The sequence below is a fragment of the Perognathus longimembris genome, chromosome 16 (genome assembly GCF_023159225.1).
Source record: "Perognathus longimembris pacificus isolate PPM17 chromosome 16, ASM2315922v1, whole genome shotgun sequence".
Lineage (NCBI taxonomy): Eukaryota > Metazoa > Chordata > Mammalia > Rodentia > Heteromyidae > Perognathus > Perognathus longimembris.
Window position 1 is genome coordinate 2,615,890 of NC_063176.1, and position 12,421 is coordinate 2,628,310.

Below are 12,421 nucleotides of genomic sequence, written 5' to 3' on the forward strand. Positions count from 1 at the left end.
CATACCTTTTGTTTTGGGTTTGTTTAAAAAATAAAGTCTTTTAAAAAAAATAAGGTCTTTTAAAAAATAAAGTCCAACTTTGCCTGGGTTGGCCTGAAGCCTTGATTCTCCTACTTCCATCTTCCAACTCAACCGAGTACTTCTATTATTACTCTAAATCCCTCATGCCATAGAATATAGTTATTCTGTCCACGAGAGTACCAAACAAATGTTCTTTTCCTCTTCATTGATAAATGACCTCACTCAGTTGGTTGGCCCTCGATACTTGGTTGGGGGTAAACTGCAAGTCAATCTCTGCTCCCAGCACTTCATGTTGTATGATTGGTTCAGAAGTGAAGGACCTCCAAGACCCAGCATTCCTTCCTGTGGATGGCAAACTTCCCTGGAAGAATTGTAGTTGCCAGTTGTGATTTGTTAAAAAAATTAAGTACCCTCCCTTAAACTGATTTTATTGAGTGTTTACTATCTCAGAAAGCACATGCCTCAGTGACTCTTAGGTAAAAATACAATTTCCTAAGTCATAGAAATGCTTTGCTGGACTTGTTTCTTCCCAGTTCTGAGTTTAATGTTGCTTGGGTACACAGTGGGGACTAAGCAAGGAACAGGGCTGCTATCTGAAATCGTGCATGCTTGGTTTTAAGGCCAGGCGGCTCCCATTTTCTGCATTTATCTATGAGTAGTGCCACCTATGGCCTGTAATTGCGTTTTGTGAAGAGCTCAGCAGCATTCTTTTTTTTTTTTTTTAAAGTTTTTATTATAAAACTGATGTACAGAGAGGTTACAGTGTCACACGTTAGGCATTGGATACATTTCTTGTACTGTTTGTTACCTTGTCCCTCATACTCCCCTCTCCCCTCCCCCTGTCCCCCCCTGAGGTGTTCAGTTCACTTACAACAAACAGTTTTGCAAGTGTTGCTTTTGTTGTTGTTTCTCGTATTTTACCCTTTGTCTCTCAATTTTGGTATTCCCTTTGAATTTCCTAATTCTAATACCAGTACACACTGTTTCCCATACACTCAGATAAGATTACAGAGATAGTGTAGATACAATCACAAGAAGGTGATACACGAACATCATCAATAGTAGAAACTACAGATACACATGGGATGTTGAAAGTAGTTACAACTGTGTTATAACAATCATTTTCATAAAATGGAGTTCATTTCACTTAGCATCATCTTATGGGATCATAAGCGTATAGCTATTGGGCTCTTGTGATCCTCTGTTGTGACTTGCCTAAACCTGTGCTAATTATTCCCAATAAGGGAGACCATATAGTCCATGTTTCTTTGGGTCTGGCTCACTTCACTTAGTATAATTTTTTCCAAGTCCTTCCATTTCCTTACAAATGGGGCAATGTCATTCTTTCTGATAGAGCTCAGCAGCATTCTTGTGAGATCACCTGGGAACTTGTTAGAACCACTTCCTTAAGCTTGAGTCAAAAATCTGTATTTACTAGGATAAAAATAGTACTAAAGTTTGATCAGTACAGCTCCAGATCATGACTGACACGGAGTTATCTGTGAAACTTTTGGGGAACAAAAAGAGGTGCCAACTTTCTCAGCAGACCCACTGAATCTGCAGAGAGCTGCACACAGACGCATTCAAAACTCTTCCCAGGTCAACTGCTTACGTCCACCTAACTTTTCTCCCCCTTAGGGGAGTGGGCATGTATTTTCAGGATGAATCATCCGAAGCAAACATTTAGTTCAAACGTGAGGACTCCTTTTGGATCATTAAAGCAACAGATTTGAGGATTAGCAGGAGTTTACAGACTTGTATCGCATCATTCTGTTATTATTCATTGGGCTTACTGGCAAACGTGACTTAAACTAGGGAATATTTATAACGATTGTTAGAAATCGGTGAAAAGCATGGAGCATTTGACCCTGTGGTCAATTATACTAAGGTAAAGTTCTTTCTGAGGTTGTTGTATTTTGTCTAAAAGAGGACTACTGAAAATGGCTTTGAGATTTCACATGAGGCGAGTCACTGGAGGGGATGGGTGGGGGCTGGGGGGTATGGGGGAGAAGGATGGAGATGGAAGGGGGACACCCAGGAAGATGCTTTGCACTCACAAACTGTCACGCTGCACCGAGGCCCCTTTAACTGAAGTCCTTTACCAGGCGCTTACCATACAATCGCGGAAATCGTGGTGGCTTTTCCATTCTTTGCCTAGTAATGATGATAATAACAGGAGAAAGACCCTAGACATAATCTTGTGGTTTAAAAAAAAAAATGCCCTCAACTTAAGTGACCTTCTCATAACAATAGCAGACAAGTAAGTGTTGCAAGTTTCTAGCTTGATTACATCATTTATCATCTGAGTATGTATTCAGATACAAACTGCATACATTGTAGATCACGATTCAGTTTTTATTTTGTTTTGGTTTGGTTTTTATTCCTAAAAATGCTAGATTCTAAGATTTTGAGTTGTGTTGTCTTAAGAAAAGACCATCTGAGATCGATTGTTAAATTCACAACTAATTAAAAAAAATCTCTGGTGGAGTGCTTCGTTCTGCCCTTATTGTCTCTGTTCATCATATGCTCATCTGGTTTGGGTAAAGTTAATTGCTACACTAATGAGTACTTAAAATACCGGAGAAGGAAAGCACTAATCTTATTTGAAAGTGGTTTTCGTGAGATCAAATTGGGGATGGCTTTCAGTAACACCTCTGGCCCTGGCTACAGAGGCTGAGATGGGGAGAATTACAAGGCAGCCCAGACAGAAAGCGGGAGAGACCCCTTCTCTGGCTCATACAAAAGAACAATCGAGGTCCTATTAAAAAATGAATGAAAGTAAAAGGGGCTAGGGCGGGGCCTGGCTCTAGGTGTAACACTTGCCTCCAAAGCATAAAGCCCTGAGTTCAAGCCCCAGGTACTGCCCCAAAGAAGAAAACAAGGACACAAATGAAAAGTACTCGACAATAACTTTAAGTGCTTTACTTCTTCTCTTATTTCTCTTTAAACCTGGGTCCAGGAAGACTCTGATCTTCAAGTAACTAGTCTTTAGAGTTGCCAAGTAAAAAAGTATTTTGTAGGCTTAATGAAACAGAGATTATAAAAACAAAAGAAGGTCGAGAGTAATATCTGATTTCATAAACTGAATAACTATTATATCAAATTTTACCAAGGAAAGAAAGATGACTATTTATGGTGTTGATCACAGTTAAGGGTGTAATGAATAATCCCAAATCAAGGAAAAGGAGGAAAGTCAAAGAACATGAGAAATAATTTTCCCTCAATAATTTTCCCATTTCCCATGGTGGAATTATTCTTTCAACAGCAAATGATTCAATGAAAAAAAAATCCTGGACCTCCAAATTTGTCCTTGCAAGATTTCCTGTAAGGGAAAGACTATTGGAACAACACAGGCTCAAACACTACCCACAACTTGAAGTACATGACCTAATAGGGCCTTTCCATCTTCAATTCTTGTTATGTTCATGGTACTTGCTTACTTATTTAAATCTTTGATGGACCTTAAAAATCTTGGGGGGGGGGGGGAACCAACCCAAGTTGGGAATAGCTTGATCACTGACAGTAGGGGAAAAGAAAACACAACCCACATCATTCTTCCATTAATTAAAAAAATAAAAACACCTCCTTTTCAATGCATACTGTGTTCCAGTATCTATTATATGAACATGAAAGTTCAGCTTATCACCAACTTCCTGCCTTCCTTTTTTTTTTTTTTGCCAGTCTTGAGGCCTGAACGCAGGCCCTGAGCACTGTCCCTGGCTTCTTTTCGCTCAAGGCTAGCACTCTACCTCTTGAGCCACAGCGCCACTTCTGGCCTTTTCTACATATGCGGTGCTGAGGAATCGAACCCATGGCTTCATGTATATGACCTGCCTTCGTTTTTTTAAAAATTTAATCGTCAAGATGATGTACCGAGGGGTTATGGTTACATTTGTTAGCGAGTACATGTCTTGTCATATTTGTTACCCCCTCCTTCATTTTTCTCCTACCTTTCTTGTCTCCCCCACCACCAGGTGTACAGATAATTTCCAACACATTGTCTTGTGAATATCACTGCTGCATTGTATTACTCTTTATCCTTTGTCTCACCATTTTGATGTTCCCCTTCCTGTCCCCAATTCAGATAAACGTATATACAATACCCAGGGTACCAAAATCAAACACAGTGACAACAGGGGATAAACCATAGGAAAGAAAAACAAAAGAAAAAAATGATTTCCCAACAGTACATTTAGAATAACAATGAAAACCCTCTTGTTTCCATATCTTGGAAGTCATTTCGCGTAGCATTATGATCACATGGACATAGCTCGTGAGCTACCGGGATCTTCTGCTAGGACTATCTTAGACATAATTATTCCCAATGAGGGAAACCATGGGATCTATGATTCTTTGGATTTGGCTTACTTCACTTAGTATGAATTTTTCCCCCAGGTCTTTCCATTTCTTTACAAATGAGGGGATGTCATTCTTTCTGATTTTTGTTGGAGCAATGTACATGTGGTTTGCTTGACTGATTCCTACATAAAAAGCCAGAAACATAGTAAATGGGAGAGACTGAGAGCAACTTCTTCCCCCGGGAGCAGCACAACCATTCTCGGTCTGTTCCCGTCTGCTCCACGTGCCATTATCCTATGTGAGGAAGGAGGGGACCCGCAGGGAACAGAAGGTCGGGGGTAGGCCCAGCCTTTACTGCTTGATAGCAGCAGGCCCCATGTCCTGGATCTACTAGTCCTCAGTGCTGGTTTCAGGCATCAAGGATACCAAGACCTGAACTACAGCTTCTCACAGGGAGTGATAAGGAAAAGGACACCGTTTTGCCTGGCCCTGTTCAAGGGCCAGTACTCTGCAACTCCCATGTATATGAAAGCAGTGAGGATATTGGTGACGCATATCCTTTTGATGTATTTATAAAATTACAGTGTGTTTTGTGAGAGGACATACAACCACAGTAGTTTTGTTTATGAGTGGAACACCCACCCATCATATAATGGTCTTGGTGACGTAGTAGGGAACCTGTAGGAAGTAGCACTGTAGCTACAGCCCAGGAGATCTGGAGAGGAGGGAATGGTGCTGGCCAGGCAGGGTGGTTCGGGTCAGTTTGTGGACGGAACCCCCTAATGCCAGTGAGATATTGGACGTGAGCTTCATCTAAAGAAAAAAATAAAGTTATCTGTGGCTATTACTATGTTCTAGACAATGTGCCAGAGAGTTCCCAGGTAAGCACATGTGATTTTGATGAAACGTTTGCAAAAATACTATTAAATCTATTTCGGAGTTGAGAACGCTCAGAAGAAATCTGCATGCAAAGCTCACCTCTTGAAAGTGCCTGCAACAATGGGGGTTGCAGTAGCCCCAGCAGGGTTCTGTGTGTCAAGTATGAGAAATGGCATTCCATGTCCGCATAAACAAACTTGTGCTACGGAAGTGTCCACGAGATCAGAATGAAGAAATCCACTGCACACACTTTAGTTTACTGGCAAACAATTTTTTTTTCCAGAAAAACATTTTAACCGCTGGAGGAGGACTTAGCGAAACTCGAGTGCATTGGAAGGAACTTACTGATCAGAATCACTTACTGAGAATCAAAGACACAGAAGCCTATTGTATTCTCCTAAGTCAGTGTCAGTCAGACCAAGTGTCACCACCACTGGTGTGGTATCGTGTAAGAGGATCCCGGGTATTACTTAGAAAAGGGGAAAGGAATGGGAGGAGCATCTCAGGGTTATTACACGCAGTCCAGATCAGCACTGAATCCTGAACTCTTGACGGGATCACAATGGAAAACGTGCTGCCTGGGATGGTTATGGCCAAACTTCCTGAAGCCACTACTTTCTTGAAAGTCACAGGAGCTGTTCTGTGTCAGAAGTTAGGTGATCGTGACCACTGTACCACCATAAGCACATTATGTTTCTATTATTTACAATGAGGGAATTTTAGAGCTGACCTATCTCCGGGGAGAGAAAGCCCAGTAGAAGGCTAACGACCTATCAAGGTAAGTCTTAAGACAGCTGTCAGGGGAAGTAGAGCCTCGCTCTCTCGGTTTCTACTCTAGTACTTTCTTAACATCCGCGCACAGTGACAACACTTTAGACATTGGTTGGAGCTATTCTAAATGCAAAAGTTAATAAAGCATTCCTGGATAGCAAGTAAGTCAGTACCAGGGTCTGATCCTGACTCTAACTAACAATCAACTCTAACGGCATTCAGTGACTGGGTCTGGCCGTACAGGTACCCGGTTTGGTCATTCGTCCATCAAGTATCCCGGGTGGGTCTGACTTTTGAGAAGACTCCATCACCCCAGCAGCCTTTCCCTCGGCGACGTGGGAAGAAGAAGGCAGCACAACGATGGGAAAGCACGAAGGCTCCGTGCTTCCAACGGGAAACAGAAGGAAGAGCAGGAAGGATGACTTCTGGACCAGTTTCCCAGCCACACAAACTCCAGCCCGCGCGTTCGCCGGGGCTCCATCCGGGGCGGGGGCCCCCGCGGGGCTTTTCTTCCAGGGCAGGTGTGGGGGACGCCCTCCCCCCCCCCCCGCGCCCATCACCTGCCCCTCCTGCTGGGGACGGAGGAGGCCGGGCCCCCTCTCCCAGCCTCGGGGCCCTCTCCACCTCGGGCAGGGCTCCGGGTGCGCGGGGACCCGGGGGCCTCCAGGTGCGCTGCGGAGAAGGGGACGGGCTCGCTCCGGCCGCCAACACCATTGGAGGGGGCAGCGGAGGGGGGCGAGGGGGGGGAGATGGGGGAGAGAGGAGCCGCGAGGGGGAGGTGAGACCCCCCCACCCCCCAAACCAGGGGAGGTGATGAGTGTCTGGAGAGAATAAAGCCAGGAAACCCCCGCGTCCTGAGAACTTGGGGGGACGGGGGGGGGGGGGAGGGAGGTCCGGGCTTGCTCTGCGCAGACCTCCCCCCCCCCTCCGTGGCCCGGGGCGCGGGGAGAGGCTGGCGGGGGTGCATTCGCCACCGCTCCGGCCTGGCCCACGGAGTGGGGGACCCCCGCCCCCGGGACACGCCCCCCCCGCCCGCCCCGCGGGTCCCGGACGCGGGCGCCCCCTGCCCGGCCCCGGCCTCCCCCCCCACCCCACCCCCACCCCCGGGCCCGCGGGAGCCCCGCGAGCGTGCGTGCGTGCGCGCCGGTGAGCAGCCCGGGCGGGCGGTGCGCGGGGGGCGCGGGCCCCGCGTGACGCGGGCGCGGCGGCGGGAGGGGCCGCCCCGGGGTGGGGTGGGGGGCGGGGGGGCGGGAGGGAGGGAGGGAGGGAGGGCCGGGCCGCCTTATTAGCGCCCCGCGGGTCGCCGGCAGCTCGCAGACGGCCGCGCCGCGAGCCTCGGGACGGGAGCCGGACACGCAGCGCGCGCTCCTCCGTCCCCTCCTCCGTCCCCTCCTCCTCCTCCTCCTCCTGCTCCTCCTGCTCCTCCTGCTCCTCCGGCCCGGCCTCCCCGGCTCCTCCCGCCCCGCTGCGCTGCGCTCCGCTCCGCTCGGCGTGCGCTCCGGCCGCCCGCCCGCCCGCCCGCCCGCCCGGCTCCCCGGCTCCCCGGCTCGGCCAACTCCCGCCCCGGCCGCCGCGATCCGGGGCCGCCCGCGCCCGCCCCGCGCTGCCCCCGGGACGCCCCCGGTGTCGGCTCCCGCCGGCCGCGGCCGCTCCGCGCGGGGCTGGCCGGGGGGCGCCCCGCGTCCGCGCCCGGCTGCCGGCACCGTCCCGCGGGGCGCGCGCCGGGTGCGCGGTGCGGGGGCCCCGCTCCGCCCCGCTCCGCCCCGCTCCGCCCCGCACCGCGGAGGACTTGGCCCGCCTTTTGTGCGCCGCCCGCCCGCCCGCGCGCCCGCGCGCCCACCGCCCCGGGCAGCCGCGCCCCGGGCGGCTCGGGATGGAGCTCCTGGCCCTGTGGCTGGCGGCGGCCGCGCTGGCCGACGTGCGCGCCGCGGCGGGGGCCCAGGTAAGCGGACCCCGAAACTTCCCTCCCCCCCCGCCCCGCGCCCGGCCCCGGGGCCCCCGTGCGCTCCGGACCGCGGCCGCGGGGCGCACCTGAGGCTCCCCCCCCCACCCCGCCCCGCGTCCCCGCCCGCCCGCCCGCCCCTCCACCCCCCTCCCCGGGCTCCCGGGGCGGTGAATGAAGTTGTGGATGGCGGACTCGGATGCCAGGGCTCGGGCTGCGGCGCCGGAGCCGGGGTGTCTCCCTCTCTCTCGCTCTCTCTCCCCATCCCCCGGGGGGGGGGGCGCTTGGGGCATCCGCTGCCGAGGAGGGGAGGGGAGGAGGGGGGGGTCAGGAAGTCGCGGGGGCGCCCCGGGAGCCGTCCCGTCCCGTCCAGTCCTGGAGACACGTGTCCCGGGCGCACCGGCGCGCGGCTGGAGTTTGACAGTTGGGGAGCGGGGGGAACCGAGGACGGGAGGGGGGCTGAGCAGGGAGGCGCCGCCGCCGGGTCACCCCCCCCCCACCGCATCCCCTCTCCTACCACCCCCCCTTCCGCACGACTGCTTCCCCCAAAAATAAAATGAAGCTAAAGGGACGGCAGCTCTGTTCCTTTCCGGCCCTCCCGCCCCCGCCTTCGGGGGCGCCAGGGGAAGAGCCGGGGTGCCCTCCGAACCCCCCTTCCCGGCTCCCCCCCCCTCGGGGGCCCAGCCGGGCCTGGGCCCTTCGCGGTCCATCGCCTGCAGCCTGGGCGCACAGGCTTCCGCGTGCGTTTCTGGGGCGTCCCTGGGCTGTCCAGTTGGACGGGAGGATAAAAGTGGGGTTCTCCAACCCGACCCCCTCCCCCGCCCCACCCCCCCGGAGAGTCAGGACCCCCCCCACCCCCTTCCCGATTTCATTCAGAGACTCGCATCCAGATCCGCTCCTGGAGAGTCGGCTGCCTGTGTGGATTTTTGGGGTTTTTTGTTTGATTTTTAATTTTTGCGGGCATCACTAGGGTTAACTTAAAATGAAAGCTAGCTCCCTTCACCTCCCTCCCCCCTGCCCCCAAATTGTTATTGAAATTGGCTCCTGCTGCTGTCCCAAGAACCTTCCAGAAACCGAGGTGTAACCTTGAGGCAGCTCGCCCAGTCTCCAGGTCTCCTGATTAGCCAGGTCCTCAAAAGCGTTAATGGCAGAAGGTGATAAGAGGAAACCCAGTAACCGGTTCTTTTTCTTCCTTTCCCCCTGCTTTCTAGGCTGGTCCTGGAGAAATCCTGCCGATAGGTAAGCCTCCTTCTCAGATGTCCATCTTATCTCACTTGAAAGCGGGCAATGAAGTAAGCTCAGCAAATACTGCTTCTGACAAATCCTCCTGTTGGAGGTGAACAGTGTAGCCGGGGACATTCCCCGTCTTCTCTTTCTGGAGGAGGACCCGGCTGGTCTCGGGCTGGCCTCTCTGCATCACCTCCTCACTGGCCCTGTACAAGCGTGTGGGGGGGGGTGTATTTGGAGGCTATTTGAGGGCTCCAAATGGATGCTCACAAAATCAAGCCCTCCACTGCTGTAGCCGTGAGACGCACACTGCTCAGAACTCGTGCAAGCTGTGAGAAGCGGAAGAATGAAGTAGAGGGAGGGAAATGCTCTCCTTCCCACTTTTCCCCCCCTGCTTTTGATAAACCCTTAATGACTTATCTATCTGCTTGAAACTCACTTTCAGTGCTCAAGTTACGGGTGAGCATTTCACAAATGATAGCTGGAACCTCAGTAATAGCTGGTGCTTGGGGGGGGTTCTTATTCCCGCTTTTGGGGTGAAGCATCTAAGTTTCCGAGGGTGTAAAGCGGCTTGTACCAGGTCCTTCCAAAGTCCAAGACCTTTTTAAAAATTTTTTTTGAAGCTATTGATAATATAGATGTTGTAAAGGCATAGACTGAAAGTCATTGGGCAAGAAGCCCGGCTGCACTCAAAGAACGTCTCTGAATACGCAGTTTAGTCGAATGATGACTTTTTTTTTTTTTTTTTTGCGGGGTATCAGTGTCTGTGAATCCTGCATTTTTTCAAGTGCCAGTGTCAGGAGTAAACCTTTTCTCTCAGAAGATTAGGGCTGCTGTAAACACAGTTGCAAGTCATTGGCCATCTACAAAATGTCAGGCTCACTGCTTTCTGCGCGGTGTGTCACCTGATGTACACAGGCACAAGGTGAGGTGGGGATGAGTGGAGGAGGAAAATGAAGGTTCTGCACCGGTCCTCTGTATTGCCCGGTGAAGGCCCGTGTTTGTGACTCACTGGGGTCACCCTGCGATGTGTGCAGGTGCACCCCGACTCACAGTAGGCTTACTTTCCACAAACCCACTGTAAGTTGAAAGTACCCTGAATACACTCGGGCTAACAAATAGAATAGCAGCCTCTCCCTCTGCTGCGGATGGGTTGTTGACTTGTGATTCTGTGGTTCACTGGGAACAGTGCCTTGCTGCTTGCTGGACAACGTTGGAAGAGAGTGAAGAGGGTACTGCTTATCACTAGTCTGGGGAAAGATTAAAAAAATATGAAAGAAGTATGGTTTCTACTGAGTGCATAGCAGTTGTGCACCAGGGTAGAGTTGAAGGCTGCCTGTGTATGTAGCGTGCTATCTATTGGCATGTCAACATGCCTTTCTTGGTGCATCCTAGCCTTTAGTGGCAAGAGCAGAAGAGAGGGAAAGAGGGGTGACTGGGAATGTACCCTAAACGGAAGGTCTGCGAGGAGCTTGCTCTTTGTGATTGACGGCATTCAGGAAATAAAATCTATTGTGGTGAATACATTTTCAGCTAGACCCTAGGTGCTGTCATGCACCAAATTTTGGAATGGACTTTAGTCCAATCTTTCTGTTAATAGAAATTACTTCAGGAGTTTGGGCATGGTAGAGAAACTAGTACAAGTGTGCTTAACTTCAGAGATAGAATGAGTCTGCAATCTTGAAGAAGTACACTGGCGGTATTTTTTTGGTTGAATTGCTGGCAATTTACTTGCCTCCATATTCCTGCTATAGAATTTCTCTTTTATTTATTACCTCTCTGATCTGTCTTGTTCAAGTATAACTAAGGGAAGGAAAAATATGTGAAATATTTTGACCCCTTCATCTTGTGATAGTAAAAGAGTAGCATTGATTTGGGGTTATAGTCAAATTGATGGATTTGGAGGGTTTTGAAAATGTTATGTTTAAGGAAATCTTGGCTGGGCATGGTGGTCCACAGCGGTAATCCTCGCTATCTGGCAGCTAGAAACTAGGAGCATCAAGCTTTTAGGCTAACCGAGACCTCAACCAATATCAAGGTTGGTGGGGGGGCCTTTGTGACTCCAGCCAGGTGGGAAAAACCTGGGGAGGAGGATCATGACAACAGTTAGCTGGGTATATATGCAAGACTCAGTTTGAAAAATAAAGCAAGAAAGGCTGAAGGCGTGGGTGTAGAGTTTCTAGGGAGCAAAACCTCACTACTGCAGACAGAGGTCATAGTTCTCTTTCCTCATATCCATTTGTAAAGGTACTACTGTTCTGAAGGCTTGATGAAATGCACTTCTGTACATATAATTGGGTTTCTTTTCCCAATAACTGATCTAAAAGTGGTTTTATGTATGTGCCTAGAGGTGCTACTTGATCAGTGATACGTAGGAAAGCCTCACATCGCTTGTAGATTTTACTGCCCTTACAAATTGGCTGGAGACATTTTGCAGCTCTGAGTGGTCTCTGAGTGAAGTCTCAAGAAGAGAGAAACCCAAGTTAGTAATAAACCATGAATTGCGAGGGAATTACATTTAAAACAAGCCTGGGCAAGGTGAGTGTGCAGAACGGCGTGAATGAGTCTCCAGCTCGCTGCTGCGTCACAAAGTGAAGTCTCTGTGCGCTTGGATCACCAGGCAGACGGGCAGCGTGCCTCAGTCTCTGGCCTGCTCCTTCCATGGAAGTGAGCGTGCTTCAGTCTCTGGCCTGCTCCTTCCATGGAAGTGAGCGTGCGTCAGTCTCTTAGGTTTTCTAGTAGAGTAACACGTTTTGTACTCTTTAGTAGCCGGATGGCTTTTGTTTAGGTGGAGGGAAAGTAGATTAGCACATGTGTGGCCTATTTTCTGCGTAGTGTCTTATGGGAAGTTTCCTTCTCTCTCACCTAGTGGAAAAATACATTTTTGGTATATGGAAAGTAGGATTCGTTCTAGAGAAAAGTGCACAAGTGGGTTCTGAACCCTGGCTTGATCCTGGGCCTCATTGTCAAGTGAGAAGAGCTATTTCTACCCACACCTGCACTGATACACACAGTCGTATCCGTGCGTGTGTTGGCGTACCTGTGGGGGAAGAATGTTCCACGAGACCATTCGCATAGTTTTGTGGCGCGCCGAGGAGCTCTTTCTCCTCCGACTCAGCACATGCCCTGGTAGGATGCCTGAGGGTAATTGTGGACAACCGGCTGCTGGCTGGCCTCACTGGGTCCGGAGGCTTCTGTGACCCATGCGGCTTGGGAAATCATCATGGTTTCGTAGAAATTGGAAAGCGTGCAAAAGAATTCCAAGTCATCTTGTCTGGTAAA

The 12,421-nt window shown here is 50.5% G+C and overlaps 1 protein-coding gene across 1 annotated transcript in view; it reads left to right on the top strand.

Annotated features, from left to right (window-relative positions):
* Nucleotides 1-7,843: 7,843 nt before the first annotated feature.
* Nucleotides 7,844-12,421, top strand: part of Adamts3 (ADAM metallopeptidase with thrombospondin type 1 motif 3) — a 175,515-nt gene continuing 170,937 nt past the window's right edge. The window contains 2 exon segments of the mRNA XM_048364859.1: nucleotides 7,844-7,912; nucleotides 9,124-9,151. Of these exon segments, the coding sequence (XP_048220816.1) occupies nucleotides 7,844-7,912; nucleotides 9,124-9,151 (97 nt within the window).